The following is a 22946-nucleotide window of genomic DNA, read 5'->3' on the forward strand; positions in this document are numbered from 1 at the left end:
CCTCAGATGAACAGCAAGACGTGACATACTACACACAATACATCGTGTCACAGTTACACAAAAAGCCAAAATGAAGAAACAGTGGGGCAAAAGCTAAGTACACCCACCTTTGTGGCTGCAAATGGAAGTTATATATATATATCAACTCAAAATCATGCCCACAAGGTGGCGCTTCGTGTTTGGGTTTGTATACCAGAGACTAAGGAGGGCTTTCCCGATTGAAACTTTGGGGAAAAAACAATATCAATGTAATCTGTACTTCTGCTTATGCTTTAATATGCCCTGTGCTGCATACAAAGGTACTTTCATGGAGTAGATTTATGCAGTTTTAAAAAGGAAGTGAAAGTCAATATTACTAACTAAAAACTAGATGGAGTTAATAGACTATACTTTGCCCTTGTCATTATGACCTGAAAAGTGATAGAGGACTAATTTGCAGATGTGTTTTGTAACCAGTGCAGTCCTCTGGACCAGAACCCCCCGATCATGGCCCCGTGGACCTGTACCTAGTGGGCCTATTTAGTCATCCTGGGATGGCTGGGAATCAGTGTCATTGCCTCAAACATTATGCAGATAAAAATAATAGCAAAATGTCTACCAGGCTCTATTACATTAATCCTACCTTTATATTCAAACAGATGACCTTCAAACTGACACACATTTCCCTGAAAAAACCATTGTAACACTAGTCATTTTCCCCAGGTGACAGTTAACAAGCTAAACTACAAGAAAAACCGAGAACAAGGACCACAGAGCAATACTAGCATTAGGGAAATAATGCAATGACATATTTGCTGGTACTAAATCGTAAGTGAACTTAAAAAGCTGCTACTGAGCAAATCCTGAAATTAAACTGGAAAATACTGTACTGGAAACCCAAAGGACATTAAGTCAACTGGCGATTTTTCCACCTTTGATGGCAGCTAAGTGAACCTACAGTGCTTAGATGGGTTTCTAGTCTACAAAATATTACCCAAGAATAAAAACATCCCATAAAATAAAAATTACTCGTGTGTTTGTGGACATATTTCTTTTCCCTTTCAGGCCTACAGCTACACCGATTGACCATTCTGCAGTTACTAAGTCCAGATCACGCATGCGTACAGCAGCCCCCCGTCCTAGTCAACCAGGCGAGGTGGGCGGGAGAGATATTTGTAAAACATTCAGTTTATGGACAGAAAAAACGGATATTGTAGAATATAATTTCAAAATAAAAGTATAAAAATCATGTGACACGAACACATTTCCCCTTATAAATGCTTACTAGCCGCTATGATACGTTTTATATTAGTACACTGAAAATTCACGATAGAAAAATCAAGCTATCGTCAGCTCTACTGACAACAATCTGAACAAAAATGGATGATAAATGTTATTTTTGTGCTTATCTGTCTCTTAAACACATATTTAGACGTTTTAAGCTTACCGCTTTTTATATATATATATATATATATATATATATATATATATATATATATATATATATATATATATATAGTCTTTTCCATTCATTAAAAATGCATTTACGTAATGTAAAAGCGTTAGCTGGTGTTTTATATTGAAATTACTGCCAGGAAGTCGCGCTTTGTCTCAGCGCAAGCTTGACAGCGCTTCTGAGCAGCTCCGAGCGCAGGAGAGAGTGGCAGTGAATGTGTCTGCGGCAGCGTTTAGCTTTTAAAAAACCCTTAAACTACGACAGAAGAAAACGGGACCAAAGTACCAGACGAACTCGGCAGACCGTGGACTATGATAAAATTTAAACCGAGCCTGGTAACGTCGCGCGGTTTTGACGACAAGCGGCTTTTTGCACATCTGTAGAGCATAATGAGGGCATCCGCTATTCTTTACGCCGCTTTTCCCTCCGTGGTTTAGTTAGACGCAGAGTGACACTATTTATAAATGTGTCGCTTTTAGACATCTTCTCGCTTTAAATACACATCGAGAGGGGGACCCAGCCTGCAAATATTTGGTAAATTCCCTCCTGCCGTGGGCCCTTGGGGAACAGTGAAGTCATTTGAGAAGTCACAGGAGAAGAAGACACGTCTTAATCATCTCGATAGTTTAACGCAGTTTTGCAGGGGGAAAAAATCGGCTTAGCCTTTCCATCGGCCGTACAGTCCCCCCATCGTGCTTTCTATCTATTTTTAAATCTTACATGGTTTTGTCTTTCTGAGCATTCATCGCCAACCCTCCTGTGGGCATTTACCCCCTCACAGTTAAAGGATGCCGGATCAAATATCGGTGTCCGAGTTTCTCTCGGAGACAACAGAGGATTACAATTCCCCGACAACATCCAGCTTCACCACCCGAATGCAGAGCTGCAGGAATACAGTGAATGTGCTGGAGGAGGTAAGGCCACGGTGTGAGCCTGTTGAGGATGGATGGATAATTACAGCCACACAGACTGTAATATTATTGTTGTTGTTATTTAATAAAGAATGATACTAATGAGGCGAAATGCACCATCTCTGAACGGGGATGCATTTTTTATAGAGCCATGGCTGCATGCAATCCACCTTAAATTCCGCTGGTAATGTTTGAAAGCTTTTAAAATCCCTTCAGACCTCCAGATGCATTAATATGCGCAGAGGAAAGGGGAAAATAATTGCACCTGTTGCCCCTAAAGTGCACCTATTTCAGCCTAAGACCTGATGCAAAATAGTGTGTTATCTCGCTTGATATGAAGAGTAAGAATAGACGGGGTGGATGGCTTTGCTGGAATATAAAGATGTGCATTCAGGCCTGCAGCTCACTGTGTTCACTATTACATAACTCAAGGCTTTAGAGCATGCTGCCAGGCTGTAGCAGAGAAAACCCTTTTCCTAGTATTCAGATCTGGATTCTGTGTTATTCCTCATTCCTTGCTGTCACACAGGCCCAGCACACTGATTTGTATCTCCAAAAAAAAAAAGCAGAAAACGTTTGCAGGGGAAACACACCCAAAGTCACACGCTGTGATGCTGTGTCACCTCTGATCATGCAGGAAGAGGTGTAATCAGGTCAGGCAGGTGAGCTGTGAAGTGTTTGCCTCCCTTCTTCCTGCCATGATTAAATGGAGCATCAAACCAGGGGAGCGAACACCTTCACCGCCGTCCATTAATGCTAAAATGTGACCTCATTTCCCGCTTTGAAGCACATTTAGCTGCAGACGTGAATGACTCCAGGCTTGCAGGAGCGTTCGGTGTGATACCAGCTTTCCATTTAGGATGAAAATGAGCCGGCTGGTGAGTGTGGAGGAGAAAGCACAGGCCCAGTCCCCTTGCTCCAATATACAAAATCACATATAAAAGCACACAATCTGTGCCATCTGTCATGTCTTCTTCTACAGCTTTATCATATCGTAACAATAGGAAATCTACCAAAACAGAGCCGGGCTCGTGTTTATTCTCAACCTGGAGCCGTCTCTCAGTCTGCTGACTGTAACAAGAAGGCTCGCATCATGAATCACCTCTCTGGCTCTGTGCCTCTGAACTGAGAGACTGCAGCAGCACAAACGAAAAACATCTGTTAGAGAGGGCCGCCATGTGCGCTGGGCTTCAGTAGCCGCTCTGGAATTTTTTTTCTTTTCTTTTGCATCGAGATCACGTGACAGAGGAAGAACCGTTAAACTGGCACCAAAGAGCGAGCGACATGCTTTTCAGTGTTTTAAACAATGGCGAGATGCGCCTGAAACATTCCTGGCAGAGAAAACGAGCCTGGCGGGTCACTCAGATTGGGATACACCCATCAGGCTGTGGCAGACACAGGGAGCAGACAGCCAGCTTAAAGCCCTGAATACTTCTAGATTCATGTCTGTTTTATTGAATTAGCAACCCTGTTTGATCCCTGCAGAGTCTTGCAGGGACTCACTTGCATCATGCACAGAAAACCGCCTTCAGCTTCACTGTGCCTGAAGAGGAGTTTGTTTAAAATGCTCTGGAGCTTTTGTCCTCAATTCAAAGCATTCAGCCCTCTTTTTCTCCAAGTCATTTCCTTGGTATGTTGACATGGTGAATTATGCAAAGGTACGGCGTGAATATTTAATATTGTAACCTGAGGGGGTGAGTTGACCCCGCAGGAGAGTTGTCACTCTCTGTGTGCTTCCGTTGAGTCATCTGGAGGTGCAAAGAAGAAGGGGGGGTTGCCGCAGCATCATATCGTCTTAATTCAACACCACATGTCAATAATTGATCAGTGCGTAGTGACACACAAGTATTCGTGACTCATGGACCTCCACCCCAGAAATTTTCTCTCCCTGTGGCCGCAGCAGATCACTCGTAGATGTTTACTGTTTACATTTGGATCAGTGCAGAAATGTGGAAAACAATGGGAAGTCAGATGTTGAGATAAAGTTTTAAAAATAACCTTCCTGGCTCGCTGTCTCAGCTGCTTGAGACACAGAGGATGGGGGGGCATTGTGTGCATTTGGTGTGTGGGTGGCAGACCGGAAACAGGCTGATGTGTCTGGCTTTTATTTTGCGGTCATTGTTGGTGCAAAGCAGTTATTGCTGTGTTGTTTTTGTTGTTTGAGCAGTGTTTCCCAGAAAGCATTTGGCAGTCGAACAGTGTGGGGATGAGTTTTTTTTTTCTTTCTTCTTTTTGGCTGTTTAAGTTTGATCACTCATTTCAATTTCTTATCAGCTGCAACTGCCTATTAACTTGAAATATTGTCGGGGCAAATCATTTGGCTGGAAAAACATCAGGAAATTGTGAAAAATGGCCACTGTGATGTTTTCCAGTATCCTGTTTTGTCTGACCAGCAGTGAGAAACCCCCAAAATATTGAGATTCCTTTTTTTTTTTTTTTTTTTTTTTTTTTGAAGGATGTCCTCAAATGTTTACGTGATTTACGTAGAGACAGGTTAGCAACCACTGGTTGGTATGGAAAAAAGTTTCCCCAACTGGTTGCCGAGTGGTTCCTAGGTGAATTTGTACAGTTGGCTCATAAATTTGTGGATCAGGTAACCTATGTCAAGCCTCAGTTGCGCAGGCCCAGACACAAGCCGAGAACCACAACCAGTCACAAGGGAAAAATGTTCCCTGGCTGATTTTGATTGGTTGCTGGCAGTTGTCAGGTGATATTGCTTGCAGTACATGGTATATGGTGCTGCAACAAAAACCTCCTTGTGATATCTTTGGTCACCCATGGTCTGAAAGTGGAGATTGTTCACCTTCAAATTAAAATTTGGACCTTTTCAAAAAGGTTTCTGTTTGTGATGTGCATCACACTTTCAGTACAGCTCAGCAAAAAGTTCTTGAGTGGTTTTTTGTTGTTGTTTCTTTTCCAAAGCAAAGCTTATTTGTATTTATTAATTTTCTTATGATTGTGATTATTATTTTATTTTATTTTTTTAGGATGTCCATAATTAAAAAAAAAAAAAAAAAAGAAGACCAATGTCAACGCTCATTCTGTGTAAATCGGGTTCAGAGTTGGGCCTTTGTAACACTCGTGCAACCTTAGATTGCCAGTCCAGTTATTTATATAGCACCAATTCACAACAGGCGTTGCCTCAAGATGCTTTATATTTCAAGGCATAGACCCTACAATATAAAAGAGAAAACCCCAGCAATCAGAATCCTCTACTAGCGAGAGTAGCTGTGGTAACTGTGAGGAGGAAGAACTCACTTTTAAAAGGAAGAAACCTTTGGCAGAACCAGTTTCAGTGAAGGGCAGCTATCTACTGGCACCAGATGGGGTAAAACTAAAACAAACCCAAGCAGAATACATAAAAGTGAAGCACAGAAAATAAAATGTTTGTTGTAACAGGTTTCCCCCGGCTTTTATCGTGACTCAGCCAATGGGAATGTAGCATGGAGACAAAGAATAGAGCTCCAAAATCCATCCCCTCAGTCAGTAGGTATCACGATGCAGTCTTTTTTTTGGTGCAGTTTAGTTTAGTAAGACTCGAGTCTCACACTGTGAATTGTAAGATTACTAAAAATCACACTCCTTAACAGGGAAAATAACTAGCAATGAAAGTGTTCATCAGCGCGGCTCAACAATCAGTGTAAACCTTGTGATAATGTGCGGATGGGTGTGTCTAAAAATTTTCTCCATACACAGCAAAAAAATGAAAGAACAAACCAAATAACTCGACTCCCTAAAAATACCACGGCACAGATTGTTCAGCAGCAGAGAGCAGCAAACCTGACATTTGCTTATATAAAAATGCGGCAGCTTATTGCTCCTGCTTTGTCATACCCTCTCTGATGTAAGTTAATATTAGCAGCGGGCACTTGCTATTCCCTTGAGGGGCCTTGTATTGTCTCTACCCCACAGATGGCACTTTGCGTCACTGGGTTTGCTCTCCTAAAACCACAGAGAGCCACAGCAGCGATACAAGGGAAACCCTCACTGCATAGGCATTCCTTTGAGCATGCCTCTCACACCACATCACATGGGCTTGACCAGAAAAATGTTGACTTTTCACAGTCCCTCTATTCAAGCATGGCTGGGCTTGACCTAATGGGCAGGGGCCTTTTATACTTTTACTTTTATATAACAGCCTTTTCAGGCGCAGCATTTTAACCTCGAAGACACAGGTTCTGATGCTATCCAACGTTTGAAAGAAGAAAGAAATAAATGAATGGGGAGTTTTATTCCAAACCACTGCGTATGTATATTGGAATGAAAATCATTGCCTGGAGTCGTCACTCATCAGTGTGCGGTTCGCATATTGTTTTCTTTTTGCTAGAAACAGACTTAACATTCCTGCCATTCCTTTACAGCTCCTCTCTCTATTTACAGAAAGACATTTTATATGACACTTGACTCAGTTTTCGGATCTCTCAGCGATTCCCTGTGGAGTGTATATATATATTTTTCTTTTACCTATTGATGCAACAGAATAATATATTTTATGCTCAGCTACATGTGTGTTATGAATATGCACGATGGGTGATGGTGAGAGGTCATAAAAGGTTGCAAAACACCAGGGAAAAGGGAAGAGAAGGACAACTGAAGCTGAAAACTGTTTTTAAATTATTTATGCGTTACAAGCAGGCGCAGTCAGACTGAGTGTATTCATTTTTTATTTTCATTTTTTTGGCGCAGTGTAGGAGGCCTAGTTGTCACTATTTCTGTTCAGTAGCTCCTGCATTCACTTACTCAGACATAAATCAACGCTAATAATGACAGAGTTCGTGCAGGTCCTTGAATGGTCTCAAAAGGCAGCGAATTCATTGGCCTAAAAATAAAACCTTAGTTTTTCTGACACTGACGTTTATATTTTCAATATACAGTTAAAAAAAGAGAGAAACGGAATGCTCAGGGCAGGTGCGATATCTGAAAAAGTGAGGATCTTGCAAACTGACCTGAAACTGGAACCATGCAAAAGTGCATGAGACTCGGTGTGTTTTGTGCAGGAAGTGTTTTAAACTATGCACGATGCCATGATGGGAATGGAGGCAAATTAGAGCCTCGATGTTACAGGCTGAAACTGCCTGCATGTTCCTATAAGACAGCCTACTTTCACCAGTTTATTGGATTAATGCAGATTCTAATCTAACTAGACTTGATATGCCTTTCTTTGTTAATTTGTAAGTCATATATTTACCATGGTAATATATACTATACACACACACTATCTACAGTGCTAAATTCTTATATTAAATATGGCTAAAGTTTCAAATGGCAAAGTCAACATAGGTACAGGTAATATGAGTGACTATCTTAACACTGTTTCGCACAGTTTTTCTATTCTTGGCTCTGTATGATGTCATAGAAAGTGGATATCCATAATTGTAGCAGCAGAAGAAAGCAGTTTTAAGGCGTTGGCGGACTTAACGGTAGATGAGCTAAAACAGCTGGTTTTGATGGTGGATAAACTAGAAGGCTGCTTAAAAAAGGCCTTGTATGCGGAAAAATAAGGATTGTTTTCAAAATTATAGAGATACTCTAGTAAATTCCTAAATAAAAAATGTTTGTTGAGATTCTCACAACCACAAGAAACAAACAGCTGGTGTCTCCAAGTGTAACTAATTAATGCTGTTTGATTTTTGTGTTGGTAATAAATTTGATGCGGCATTATTAAAACCTTAAGTATAAAATCTGACTTAAGCTGCAGGAACCTTACTAGTCACAGTCCCACAGTTTCCACCGGCACCCCGCTGGTCAACAGTACCAGCGGTCGCACTGTTAACCCGAGCCTCTGCTGATGATCCACGTATTTGATTTGGCACATATTTTATGTTGAATTTCCTTCCTGACACAGCTCTCCAAAAGTGTCTAATTTTTGGCAAATCTAAAGTAAATGTCAGGATTTAATGAATTATAAAAATCGGAGTAATAAAAAAGACCTTATTAAACAATCTCATGTTTTAAAAAAATGCCTTCAGATTGTCCAGTAGACAATGGAAAACGCAACAATACCGAATGAATGAATCATCTTTATTGTTATTATACATGAAAGTACAATTAAATTTGGTTTGGCTTTCTCTTGAGATAAAAGATATCAATTTGTATTAATTTAATTTATTTATTGTTTGGTAATTATAAATAAATGTAAACTTAACAACTTGACAAATGTTAGTGTTTTAATTAGTTAATTATTTAATTTAGCAAAATAACATATAAGACATAAGAATAACATAAAAAGAGGAATCAGTAGGCGGAGTCCCCTTGAGTCACAGCTACATTACATGAGGTAGGAAATGGATTTAGCATCTCAACCCCTCCTCGATTCACACATTGACATAGTAAAAGTCACTAAGTAAACAACAAAAGTGTACTTGGTCCCAATAAAACATCTGTGGATGTTTAAAGAACATGTTTTAAAGAACTCAACTGTGTTTGTTTGTTTGTTTTTTAATGAATCACATAATCATCACGTTGTCATTGAGTTCAGAGCAGAGCAGGAAGTAAAACATGCAGCGTTTAACGATTAAAATCCTCAAGCTGTCTGTCTGAAACGTTAACATCACCTGAGGATACAGCCCGGGTGAGACGCCGTCATGTGAGGCTTGAGCCCGTCACATGTGACATCCAGTCCAGCAGCACGGGATCAGCTGCCTCAGCAACACCACAAATAAAAGATTTATTCTCATATATTTGGTCGTTTAGCTTTAGAAAGCGAGTTGGCAGCTTCCACCCACATTCAGAAACAACCCAGTAGACTTTGATCAGCAGTTTATCTGAAAGCTCCTCTTATTTGTCTCAGTGTGCTTCAGCTTCTTTTACTTTTTTACTCAGCGTTCAATATTTCAAAAGGAGGAGACAAGTTTTTACTACTTGGCTTTACATAACAAAACGGAGTGCCGGCTGTTTAAGGCTGCTTTCTGCAACATTTACAGCCAGTGAGCACAGCAGTGTCACATTCAGTTATTACTGAAGTTATGGCTTTTTATTCATCATTTGTCCCCTGTGTCACCAAACCCAATGAATCACACGGTCTGAGAGAATGGCAGCATTTTTCATCTCTTGGCACCGTTTCTCACATGACATCTCGTTCCAGTTAAACCGCGCTATTTAAAAGTGGATGCTTCCAGGATTCTCAGTTCGCAGTAAAAGCCCTGGTATTCCTCAGCTGCATTTCCCAGAGATGAGTGTAATATAAAAGTGTTTAGAAAGATCTGTAAACTGTAAGAAGCAAACCTTGCAGGTTTTTGTGTAGAAATATTGCAGAGTTACAGTTATAAATACAGTCATATTACAGCTCTTAAAACTGTAAGCTCTGGATTTATTCTAGAGCTTTCTATTCTAGCTTTCTATTCTATTCTATGCTTTGTCTAATGCTTTGTGCTACCCAATATTCCTATGAAGCTCGTCTTCTCTTCTTTCCGAAACTGCTTTAATTTTGTTTGTAGCGCAAGAGGTCGCAGAGTTACGTTCATTTAACGAGCACTTGTATGATTTTTAAAAAAAATAAAAAATATTAAGGACTCCTCCCTAAAGTCTACTTTCTTCTGATTGGTCAATTTCTGGGTGCCTTTAGAGGGGTAGCACTAGATGCTTGCGAGCTGCCTGTATCTTATAAGGCTGCCGTGTTTGTACCAGGTGTTTTGTAATAACTGACAAGCTAATAGAAGCTTTTTCTGTGAAAGTAGAAAAATTACATGAATCGTCAAAGACATGCATGAGTAATTGATTAATTTGGGAACCTTAATTGACTGTAGGTGTGAATGTGAGCATGAATGGTTGTCTCTATCGGTGTTAGCCCTGTGACAGATTGGACGACCAGTCCAGGGTGTACGCTGGCTCTCGCTCTATGACAGCTATAACACCCTCCAGCCCTCCTGATGAGTGTGAAGCAGATGAAGGTGGATTATATACGACAGAATAAATGGGACCCTGTTTAAGCTTATTTTTGCTATTTTTGTTTGCTAACAGATGAGACCAGGACCAAATGCAGCAGTGTCAGATTATGAGCTAAATGTAGATTTTATTTGGGTAAAACTGAACTTGATGAGAGCTTTATTACTATTTTCACCAAGAGGTTTTCAAATTAGGGGTACCTTTTAACATTTGTACCAATACCTGAAAATCAGCACCCAACAGTACCTTTATTTAATACTTTACTCATTTTGAAATAATAAATTCTATTTTTTTTCTTGCAAAGTCTTTACTTCTGAGTAGAAACTTTAATGACAATGAATAGTGAGCTGTAGTGTTAGTCTATTAGTGGTTATGGTTGCATACCAAGGTTTTAGAGGTACTAGCTCACATTACATGTCTGTTTACTGTAAATAACAAGCTGATTTAAAAAAACTCAAGTGCAGTCAGGGTAAAAATCCAAAGTTTAAACACCCATTTCTCTGACAACAGTTTGTCCGTCAAATGAATACTCATCAGATTTAATACCTGAAGAAAATGCCTCACTAAAAGTTTCTTCATCATCATCATCCTTGTGTTCATCTTCTTATCAGTTAATGGTGGATGTTCTAACGTTTGCTCCCTTCTGTGAGTTTTGCTTACAGACCTTTGTTTCTCTCAGATTAGATGTGTTGCCTTGGCCAGTTTTGTAGTCGGCACTTCAAACGTTGCAGAGAGTTTTGTCTGCGTCGAGTTTTGAAAAGTGTAACCACATCTGAGCTTGCTTTTGGCTCGCCACCACCATTGCCCTACATGTTTGTCATTCTTCAACATGTCGCAGTAGTGATGTGAGGTGGTCCTAAAATTCACCATAGACTGTAGGTGTGAATTAGTACTCAGTAGCACAAAAGTAATTCTGTTTGTACCCTAAAAAGTACAGCTTGGTACTTAACGGTAACCGTAATGGTGCACTCACGTCGAGTGAATGCATGCAGTTGCATTGGGAACCCATGATTATCTGGCTCTGCCAGTCTTAAGAGCTGGAATCAAGTTACAGTGATGTGTTACCAGAGCTTAGCAAGAAGTCCTACGATTTCGCTCACTTTTTCCCCTCTCCATCTAAAAGTGAGGTTGGATCATTCAGCTCCAGCTGGCCTCAAGCAGAGAGTCCCAGCTGATGGGCTTCAGTGATAAAGTTCATTTTTTTCCAAAGTTGCAATATTTGAACTCACATGGATTCTCTTATATTTCAGTTCTATTCAATGTTATTTATAAACCGCAAAATCACAATAACAGTTGTGTCAAGGTGCTTTACATTGTAATGTAGAGATCAAACAATAATACAGCGAAAACAGAGAAAATCGTAACAATCAGATGACCCTCCCCCCCCCTGACAGAACCAGACTCAGGGAAGGGCGTCCATCTACCATTTAATTCGAGTTTTAAACTGGATGCCCTTCCTGATGTAACCCCAAAGAGCTTGCACTACACTATGTGCAGACCTAAGCAGTGGCTCTAATCTTATGACCTATTATAACCATCCATTTTCTTAACCACCTATCCAATCAAGAGTCCCAGCTGTCTTAGAGCACTATGGACAGACCACTAGTCTGTGGCAGGGCTAAGATGGCCCATCTCCCTCACATGTACACTTATGAGCAGTTTGCACTCATCCATGTCTTTTGCATGTGAGAGGAAGTTGCAGTACATGGAGAGAACCCACACAGACATGGGGAGAACATGCAAACCCTAGAGTTACAGTGTTAGCATTTGTAGAACTGCTGTTTGTATTTTTTGAAGATGTGTAGTGTTTTAGGCTCCAGGAATTCACAGAATGGTGATGGTGAATAAAAAAAGAAAAGAAAAAAAGAGCATTTAAAGACGGGGGATGTGCCTTTAAATCTCCCTCTGTAAACCTTGAAGCCATTTTTTAATTTGTTCTGCCTCTGTCACAGCGGGAGGTGAGACTGTGTTGTGTTGCCTGTTTGTTGGCTTGTTTGCGTCTGTAGCTGAAATCTGATAATCGGTCTGTGGGCCACAGCTGTTGGCCTACCTTCCTGCCGCAGCTGCACCGCGTATATCATCAAGGGCTATTAGCTGGCAGCGGATAAGCTGTGGACCAGACTCTCCTCTGGCACTCTGATCCCCCCCCCCCCCCCCCCGCTTTTCTCCCTGATTTAGACAAAGAAGAGTGGGTCAGTGTTCACATCTGTCTGCAGCCTTCCTCACACGGATGGATGGTGTTAAAGTTCCCCTCCATCGACAGCCATTTTAATCTCAGATGAGGAATGGCATGCGATGAAGGGAGCTAGCTAGCTGCAATACAAGTGCATGAAATGATGATTTACATGATTATTAACTTCTACGTTATTTCTATCACAACAAATCACAACAAAAGTTGCCTCAAGTCTCTTTATATTGTAAGGTAAAGATCCTAGAGTGAAACAGAAGAACCCCAACAATCAGATGATCAACTTTGAGTATTTGGCAACAGCGGGAAGGAAAAACTCCCTTTTAGCAGGAAAAAACTAGGCTCAGTGAGGGGCAGCCATCTGTTTTGAGACAGGACAAATACACAGGAATTATCTCGGGAATTATCCCAATTTAGGCTTCAGCAGTGGTTGTTTCCAATAACGTTAACTATGTTAATTCTTATTCATAATTAAGTATATTAAGGTAACGTATTTTGCTTATTTACTGTAACACATTGCTACTCTCAGACCTTGGTGGAGCCAATTGATTCAACCAACATGCGAAGCAAGAGAGTGAAACTTCCATTCCTTTACGTCAACTTTCTTCTGATTGGCTGACCCTCACAAAATGAAGGTTTAAAGAGGAGGTGGGTGGGGCTTCTGTGCCAAAGCTGTGTGCTTGGGACGACCATATTAGGGGATAGCTGCTCTTAGTGACATCACATAGACCCCAGAGTGGACTCTCAGCTAATCTTTGTATTCAATGCTAACTTAGCAAATCATACTGGATATATTACTTGCCACAGCCCTCAGTGATATATAATAAATGACGTATTCATGGTGGAACAAAGTTATCATAATCAGGACGGAGGCAGTTGGTGCCATAGATCTGTTAAACAAACCTGGTTTGTTTTAGGTGCATTTAACTTGCACTTTGTTGTTCTTTGGTTATTGGTGACACTGGTTTGCAGCAGTTGTGTCTATCTCTTGTATTTGAGTCTGACAGCTTCCATAAGCACATTAAATTGCACTGTCATATGAAAGGCATCAGTACATTGGATGCACATTGGTATCGGCTTATATCACAGTGTCTGGCAGTAGCCAATCTTAATCTGTTGTGTTACATCAACCTGTTTTTGCTAAATGTTTAAAGAATGTCTCAGTGAAAAGAGAGATGAATAAAAGCAAAAGCAACTTAACATTAACGGCTTTCTTAACTGGAGCATTCCTAATAGACAGTCTGAGCATTCGTCACAAAGCCCTGCTGTGCCTCAGTGGTGTGCGGTCACCCTCTTTGGTTTAGATTAATACAACTAGTCTTTTATTGATTTATTGAAGCCACAGGGGGAAAAATACAGTCTGACACCATCATGTAGTTATAAGCTACACTGGTACTCCGTAGTGACCCTTCGCCTTCTTTTCTCTGATTTTGGTTTGTACTTGTGTTTTAACAGTAACAAAGCTCACACAGATCCTCTTAACATCCTCCCCCTCTTCCTCCTCCTCCTCGCTCTTCGGTTTTCTTCTCCTTCAGTGATTACATCAGCTCAGTGGTAACACTGTTGTCCTCTAAGACTGGCCTGCAGAACCAGGAGACGGTGTTGTCCTGTGACGGCTGGCTGTCTTGTTGTGGCCTCGGGGATAAACAGTGCATCTCTGTCTGCGAGCTTTCATGGTGTTTGGCCCTGGACTCTCTCTCCTTTGTGTGAGTGTGTGTGAGTGTGTGTGTGTGTGTGTGTGTATTGCAGCTAAGCAATTGATACACACTTTCAATGTCAAATTTGAATGCCACCTTTCCCAGAACAGCCGAGTCCCCGCTGAGGTCATTCAAGCCTACCTCTTTCCCTGATGTCTTTTAATGTTATAGGAAAGTCTTACATCACTTCCTTTTCAAAACCATGACAGCAGCTGTCAGAGCTCGGGTCTGTGAGGGGAAATCGAGGTGGAAATGAGCATTGATGGGAGTTGGGGCTTTTTGTTGGACATCATGGTAGTGGGGCTTATTTTTGTCCATCTGTGCATCAAGTTGCTCAAATGTCTTTGCATCCAAATGGCCCGTGGGAGTGGATACACCTGTGGGTTTTGGAGTAGCTCACATCTCACCCATTGGAGTCCCGCAAAGTGTGAAATTCGAGACTCAACTGTATGAAAAACATTAAGGAATGCCATGAAGCGCTCTGCAGAACCTGTGCAAGAATTCAGAGGCAGGAAAAATAATGTTACTTCTAATACAGTGTGTTTTTCATCACCCTCTTTGGCTGCATGCCCTGAAGATTTACAACAGGGGTGGCTGGTTGGTAGGAAGCAGAGCTGGCAGGTTCATCGGCTGATCAATGATAAGTCAAAGATTAGAGTAGTTTATTTTAGATGTTTCTTTGGTTGACCCACGCACTGTTGATCTGTTATGAAAGAGATGGGCCTTGGACTCTTGCCTACTCTGAGAGTGATAAATGTTATAAGTGATCAACATCCTGAGTATTTAATTTTAAGATAAAACGCTGGATTTTATCTCCTTGATAATGCATTTAAAATGTGTTTGTTACTGTTGCTAAAACCTTAAGAATCTCAGCCGTCAGTAGTTTAAGCTTGCGAGCAGTCATCCCCATTCTTTATAGTAAATATTTATTAACTAGAGTATCCTGTTTTGTCTATGAAACAGTCCTCAAACAAAAATTATTTTAATTTAGTGTCAAAGAAAACCAAGAAAAACATCAAATATTTACAAGAACCAACATTTTAGCTTTAAAAAAACAAGCTTTCGATTGCTTATCTGCCACAGTCGAGGAAGCCAGATCTTGACTTTAATACCAAAGCAACAGTTCAGACAAATGTTATTAAAGAGACAGGGATTATAATCTGCAGAGGAACTACATGCTCTACATGAAAGAGATTGTTAGTTGCTGGAGTCAGAGTGCTAAAAACAGCCTCTGCGTTGTTCCTCGGTGGTTTATCGTTATCATCATCATCTCACGTCGGTTAGTTCAGGTGGAGTCAACTCACTCTGAGGTTTGTGGGCCTAAAATCATCCTCTTACAAAGGCTCGTATTAATGTGAGAGTGACGGCATCCAGGGCCTAAAGGAGATGGTCTTAACAAGATAATGTGATCAATCAGCCTTTTTTCCTTTATTATTTAATGACAAACAAAATGATGAAACCCTGTTTTTCTCGGAGGAAGATGTTTCAGGGTTTGGACTTTGGTTCACAGTGGAGTTGCCTCCAACAGCTCTGGTTTCTTCCCAAAGTCCGATGTCATGCTTGTTGGGTTAATTCACCTCCTTAAGTGCCAAATGGTGTTGGCAGCCATGATCGTCCAAGATAGGCTGTCTCTCACACAGTGCAGCAGCTCAATGGGTGTTTTCTTCCTCCACTCTCTCATTCCATCAATGATGGTTTCTCTCCTTCTGCCTTTGCTTCTCTCCCCTTCGATTTTTCCAGATGTGACATCATATTCCCATCATCCCCTCCTCATCATGTCTAATGAATCTTCCTCATCTCTCTCTCTTATTCTTGCATAGAGATCTTTTGGTGTTTGCTCTTTTAAAACTTCTTAATTAGCCTGTCTTTTCATTGATGAATCACCCTCCTGATGAACCCACATCTCTGCTGCATTGATGCTGTCCGCAGTTTTCTTGTTTATCGTCCATGCTTTGTTTCCGTACCTGAGGATAGGTGTTATGCCATCTAGGACTCTTTCTTATCTTTAAGGGCATTTTGTCGCTTGACTAAAATATTTGCAAGGTCAAAGAAGTCTTTCGTGACAAATACAAATCTTGATTTCATGCAGTGATCTTCAGTCGATCTTACTCTTCAGTCAGACGTTACATGTTGATTGATGAAGATGATCATTGTCTCAGTTTTCTCAAAGTTGTCTGTAATTAGTGATTCTAAATAGGCCAACAGACAAACTCGCATCCAAACAAACGGCCAATCTCTGTGTGTTTGTGAAAGGACTGACGACCTCCAATTTTTATAAGCAGTTGGGAAAATGGTTAACAAAGCCCCCTGTTACCAAAGATGTTTTTAAAAAAAGTAATTTTACTTCATTGGTTCAATTATTAATTATTATTAATTGCTGGCTCTCTTCCACAGCATGCATTTGTCCCGTCTTCCTCCCCTCACCCCCAACCGGTCTCAGATAGCCGCCCCTCCCTGAGCCTGGTTCTGCTGGAGGTTTCTTCCTGTTAAAAGGAAGATTTTCCTTCCCACTGTCACCGAAGCGCTTACTCATAGGGGGTCATCTGATTGTTGGGGTTTCTGTTTTCTCTGTATTATTGTTGGGTCTTTACCTTAGTGTAAAGCGCCTTGAGACAGACGGTTTTTGTGATTTGGAGCTACATAAATAAAATTGAATTGAATACTGCAGTGCAGCAGACTTGAAGCTCTTTGCTGGATTCTGCAAACCCTTCTTTGCAGACACAACGCCTTGTTGTGACTGTTGTTTGCTGTTAGCGCTAAAAACAATTGTTTGATTAGTTGTTGTTATTTTTAAGCAAAAAATGTCAACTATTTCCTTGATGCAGCTCATTTGTCTTTGAGCTATTGGTCGAACAGAAGGTATCACCCCGGACACGTATAGATTAAATGAACGGTAATTTAGCCAAGGAAATGAACTACAGATGGGTATGTGGTGAAAATAGTTGTTGATTTCAGTGTTGTTTGTTTTTATTTGGCATTTCATCAGCTGGAAGAGTTTGCTGCAGCCTTGCTTTTGCCACGGTTGAGGTTCAGTTTTGCCCTGAAGCAAACAACCTTTCTGCTCTGCTGCTGTTTGTTTTCTTTCTTTTATCAAATCCTACACAAAAAGGATGCTAGCTGCCATTTTTTAATCATCAGCTGTGAGTTTCTCCCGCTATAGTAATCTAACAGCTGCTTCACATGAATAATGACTTCCTGACTGAGAAGCACAATAAACAAATAAAAGTATGCTGCTCGTCTGATGTTAGGTAAGTGCAGTCGATTGCAGCAGCGCGTAGGTGTGATTGTGAAAACATCGCTCGAGAAACAAGCAGTGGGCTGCGTGAGAGCAAGCAGAGTGGAGGGAAGCCGCCAAATGATGTGTGAATGTGATACTGCAGCGTGCACCGCTTGAGTTTTCACCGGCCGCAAGCATGTGTGCGTGAGCCTCTGGAGATCTGCAGCAAAGAGTCCTTGCAACTCAGGAAGTTGGCTTAATCCTCCGCGTGGCCTTCGCAAATCTGCAGAAAAGCACACGGCTGAACAGCTCCTTTCTCTGAGTGTTGAGAGAGAGCGAACAGCAATACGTCATGGAGTAATATCAGGGCCTTATTATTTATGTTAGTGACCAGAGTCATTAGCAGGTGGAGATTTGTGTAAGAGATACAAGCTTGTAAGCCATTAAAAAAACTGACACTGATAGTTTTGAATGCTGTTGCCCATAAACAGCATACAGCTCATGTTTATATAACCACAGACTTCCCTAAAGGAATTATTCTTTCCTTTCCCTAATATTTCTAATTCAACACAGTCTGTGTTATTTTTTAAAGGGAACATTATTCTCATGTAGTGTTGCAGCCGACAGCAGCGACTGTTGAGATTTCACTGTGGTTTTGGCTTCCTTGCGGGTCGTTCGACTGCTAATGGGACGTTGCTGCTTCTCAAATGGGAATTTGAGAGTTGGCGGCTGAAAGGCATCGCATCGATGAGCTTTGTTGCTGGAACATCTAATCGAAAGGAAGACGGAGAAGTCTCAGTGTTACAGGCTTTCACCGTGTTTAAAAGATGGGTGTAGCCACCAGAAAGGCAGTGTGGAAGTGCATTAACTGTTTACTTCTTCAAAGCCTATTTTGGAGATCTTTTGTGAACTGAGCAGTGTGTCTCATATTTCACGCCTGCTCACAAAACACAGTGACTGGGTGTGCATCAGACGTTAGTGAGGGTGGTCTCTGAATACGCAGCTACCCTTGGAAAACCCCAGAAGCTGTTGTCAAATTGTCCTCAAACCGCACCTTTATTGACAGATGCTGAGGTGTCAAAACTCATCATTAAGGGTACTGGGGAGATCTTAATAATGCCAGGGAGAGAGAGTGAGAGCCTATACAGCTCATGGTGATGAGTTTAAGGTCTCAAAAAAAGGAGGTAAACTAGGGTACAGATAAGGGTGGGCCTACTTTGTGATTGACAGGTCATTACCACATGTGTGTGCAGTGTCCCAAAGTTTTTCAGTCATGTCAGCTTGATGCTTCACAACTTCCCTTCAAGCAACAGATGGCTCCACCCATCCGTCCATATGGATGAACGTAGCTGTAGTAGCGTGACACAAAGTCCCAAGATGAGGACTTTGAGCGTCTCCATGTTAGTGTTTTGAAGCTTTTAATACTTTAATTTTTAAACACCCTGTCTTTAAAATTATATTTCAAGAACAGCTGATCCTGTCTTTGGAATCATTCTTTGGTCAATGTGCTTGTTATGCAAAACAACTTTAAAAATTGAGGAGGAGCGAAGCGGCCGTGGCGAGCGCTCTGGTCGCTGTTTGTGATTCTTGAATAAATATTTCTTGACTCAGAATTTAATTCAAGTATCGCCGGCTCAATTGATAGGCTATGAGAAGCCAGGGGAAGCTCTGACTGAGAAACACATGGACACGTTCATAGGGTAGCTATTTGTGAGTCACACAGGAGGCCCACCCTATGAGATCAGCATCGTATCCATCCATCCATCAAGAGGTGGGGTTCATCCGGGATAAGTTCCCAGTCTATTCCAGTGCTAACAGAGAGACAGACAACCACATTGAAGTGACTAAAATTTAAAACTACCAACTGAGATCATAAACCTAATCTGCGAAAGCAAGCTGAGGCCTTCGATGAAGGAATATGAAGGTTGATTTTTCTCATAGACCTCTGCACTACTTTACTTCTTTTTGCAGCTCGAGGAGTCGACCCTGCAGGCCATTAGCAGGAATGCAGGTTTACGGCACCTTTTATGCATTGGCTTCACTTTCCAACAGGGAAAAAACATTGCGATCCTTTTAGTTTTGAAGTGAAGCTGATATATGAAATATTGTTAAAACAGAACGTAGCTTGCAATGCATCAGCTTGTGTGTTTTAAAAACTGTGGGTCCGTGTGTGTGTGCAGGCCAAGCTTTGGCACTGACTGCACTGCAGCTGCTTCTTATTTAGGGATGTATAGATTTTCTCTCTAATTTGGCTGATTTGAATAAAATGATTTTGTTCCACTGATCAGATGTGGTTCCATAGGTTTCTATTAGCATATTGATTTGATGGAATCCATTGAGAAAATGTTCTCTGTTAGCTGTAGAAGAGATCTAACTTCATCCAGTTGCTGTGTCAGATACACCCAATCAGTCATGCGGTCGTCCCGATGCACCTCGTAACCAAAACCAAAACCACTGGCAGTTGATCATTCTCTTTCTTCCTTTGTGTGAGAAATAGGCCATCTGACCTCAGCTGCTTTTGGAAATGTTGCATCCTCTCATTTTTCCCCATTCTTCTTGGAGCGCTGATGGGCTCTCCGGCTGCAGGCCAGAGAAAGGGATGTGCATTTGTTTCCTGCCAATGAAAACGGCTCCCCGCCCTTCCTGCTTTTTGAGTCATGCCACATAGACTCAACCAGCAGGCAGACAAAATTACTTGACAGACAAACAGACTTATCTTTTATATGACTTTATCTTTATGACTAAACAAGCAAGGCGAGATTCGTTGCTCTGATATACATTATGATGAACAGGTGCTCATTTTTTGTGTGTGTGTTTTTGTAGTGATTGGTATGCAGTTGGGTCCAGAAGGGAAATGAAAGAGCATTTCTGTGGAAGGAAGCAGAAATAAAACTCAGAGCTGGTGTGGATAATGTTATAAAAAAAGAAATGCCACTGCAGATGTCTGAACTCTGAGGAAGTCCTTTGATAATTGTGCCCTTTTCCTGTTTTCTTCTTCTAGGAAATAATTTACATTTTAGCAGCTCTGAGAGGTTTAGTGTTCGCTCTTTGCTGGGAGGAGAGTGAAACGTGTCACAGTGGCAACACTGAGGCCCAGACAGCTGCTGACAAACAGGTTAGTCAGAGCAGCGTCCCTCAATCTCCACGGCGGAGAATATAGAGCTGCTGCTCGAGACGGCCACATCACATCTCTATGGTAACCGCATAGCTATCCTGCTGCCAATGTGATACCAAACATGGCAGAGGAGAGGAGCACGGTTCAAAAAGGGGATGAAGAAGAACAGCCAGAAAGCGCCTTTTTTGTGTTGTTGGGTATTTTTTCTGTTCCTCGGCTGTCAGCAGAGAGCAGTTGGTGTCATTAGACGGACACAGGACAGGACACTGACAAGCCTGGACGCTTCCTGCTTCCTGTCAAAGGACGGCTGCAGGGGAAGCGGCAGGGCTGCTGAGGGAGGATAAGGCCTCGGGCAGGAAGCGTGAAGCTGAGACAGCCTCCAGTCAGTCATGCCCAGTCACTTGAGCCACCAGTTCCCCCTCAAAGCTTTGACCTCCTGGGCATGACTGTGTGTTTTTTATGTGGTGTTTGGGAGCCAGGAAGTCGGTCCCATTAACCTTTTTGGTCACTTGGGTGGTCACTCTCCACCCCCCACCCTTACGTTGCTAATGTAATATTTAAAGGCTGCAATTACCAAGAAGTTTCATGTGATTTTTGAAAATTTTAGATATCATACTTTCAGTAAAGGAAAAAGTTGTTGAAAATGCCCTCACAGTTTGTGTTTTGCCTTTCACTGGGTTATAAAATTTCTGTTTGCTTAAATTATATGTTGGTATGTCAGACACTGCCATTTTGTCAGATGCCGCTCTCCTTGCAGAGATGTGCACACAGTTTTCTTTGTTGTTGGAGCCTTGATGCACTTGCACAATAATGGATGCTGCAGGATAATGGTCCACTTTAAAGGGGACCTATTAGTTCCAGCTGTCTACTTTTATTCTTGAACTCTGCTTGAGTAACTTTGCGTGATTCACAGTTCAAAATGGAAGGCAGCCCTTTTTTTGGACTTCCTGCTCCTTTCAACTCGGTGTTCTTCTCACTGGCTGCCCCCTTGCAAACAAAAGGTTTGGGCAGCAGGTGGGTGGGTCGTCTGCATTCACGACCGCAGCTGTGTGTCTGAGCTGTATGATATAAAAGAGCCAAGAATGGGGGAAGAAACTGCCCGAAAGTAGGTGTAAAGCAGGCTAAACGGAGCTGAATTGCATATACAAGGTCTCTGGCCATGTTTAATATGAACCTACACCACTGTAAGGTGTGGTGGATATTGTCGAGTGACCGATAGGTTTCTTGCCCCTTTGGGAGGCACTGTGTTTCCGACTTAGTTTTGCTTTTGTTTTTGAGTAGTTTTGGTTTCACTTTCACTTGTTAATTAATTTTATGTACTAAAATGATTCCTTTTGTGTCGGTAAAAGAATTGAAAAGTGTGTCTATAAATAATTGTGTGACCAAGGAGTCCATTTCAAGCATCTATATGTGTGGGTTTCAAAGAATGACCAAACTACAGGACATCGTCATCACATCTTGTATATATCAGTATAGGAGGATTTGTGCTCGTACCTTCTTGTTTTTTAGTGTGAGGCTTCAAAATTTTTGGTTGAAGAAGTAATGTCTTCAAGCAGGTTACTGAAGGTAGTCTAGGTAGTCTTTTACTCACATATGATTGATAGAGTCTATAACTGTCTAGAGTTATAACTGTCTTGAGTTATAACTATTAAAAGTGGCTAAACGATTCATGACATCACTTACCCCATTTATCTTTTATATTTACAGTTGGGGAATTTATCTGTAACTAACTAACTTTATATCCACTAACTAATGGTTGGGTCGTTTTTTTGCTTAAGGAAAAATGCCTAAAGGTTACAAACCTTCAGCTCTCAAGTATGAACATTTTTACAGAGTATCAACTAAACAGTAAATCGATTGCTTACTGAGTCATGATCTTGATGATTGATATCAAATTAAATATCTTTGTTTTTTTTCTGTCCTTAGAAAGAAAACAATTGCACAATTTTTGCAAGTGAGATTGGCTCATTCTTTCTTTTTATACATAAAGCAAGTACGTGACTCTTTCATAGAGATGCTGCAGGAGTTTGAGTTTACTGGCCAACAAAGGGTTGAAACGTAAAAGACTGAAATTGTCACTGAAGTGTCTGAATTTCTTTAATTGGGCATTTTATGAACTTTTAAACTCTGTGTTGCTGCTGGTTAAAAAAAAATCTCCTTTCAAGTGTTATCTCCCTTCTTCATCTCTCTTAAGTAAACTCTTGACTTATTTGACTCCATATCTCACAAACCTCCCATAAAAACGTCCCGACACTCCTGCTGGAATCTCCAGGATGGATCATCTCTTTTCTGTGCTTCATTTTCTCATTAAACACTTCATCAACATGCATCACTTTGTGTATGGGTGGAGAGATGAGCAGCTGCAGATGTTTTGGCATCGTCATACTTGAAGAACCGTTGTGTTTTTTTTTTTCTTCCTCATGTTTAAACTGAACATTTAATTAAGAAAACACACTGAATAGATTATGAGTGACCCTTTAGGTGGCGGTGCCAGCTGCT

General features: G+C 41.2%; 1 protein-coding gene across 4 annotated transcripts in view; it reads left to right on the forward strand.

Moving 5' to 3' along the window:
• The first annotated feature begins 1613 nt into the window (after positions 1-1613).
• asap1b (ArfGAP with SH3 domain, ankyrin repeat and PH domain 1b) overlaps positions 1614-22946 on the forward strand; it is an 84093-nt gene continuing 62760 nt past the window's right edge. For all 4 annotated transcript variants that reach the window (XM_085468164.1, XM_085468162.1, XM_085468161.1 and 1 more), the window contains exon 1: positions 1614-2349. In XM_085468164.1, coding sequence (XP_085324290.1) covers positions 2224-2349 — 126 coding nt within the window. In that variant the 5' untranslated portion in view covers positions 1614-2223. The remainder of the gene's footprint in view (positions 2350-22946) is intronic.

This window comes from Copadichromis virginalis, linkage group LG9 (genome assembly GCF_057382275.1).
Source record: "Copadichromis virginalis isolate Kocher_CV1m ecotype Utaka linkage group LG9, C_Virginalis_male_GT1.1, whole genome shotgun sequence".
Taxonomy (NCBI): domain Eukaryota; kingdom Metazoa; phylum Chordata; class Actinopteri; order Cichliformes; family Cichlidae; genus Copadichromis; species Copadichromis virginalis.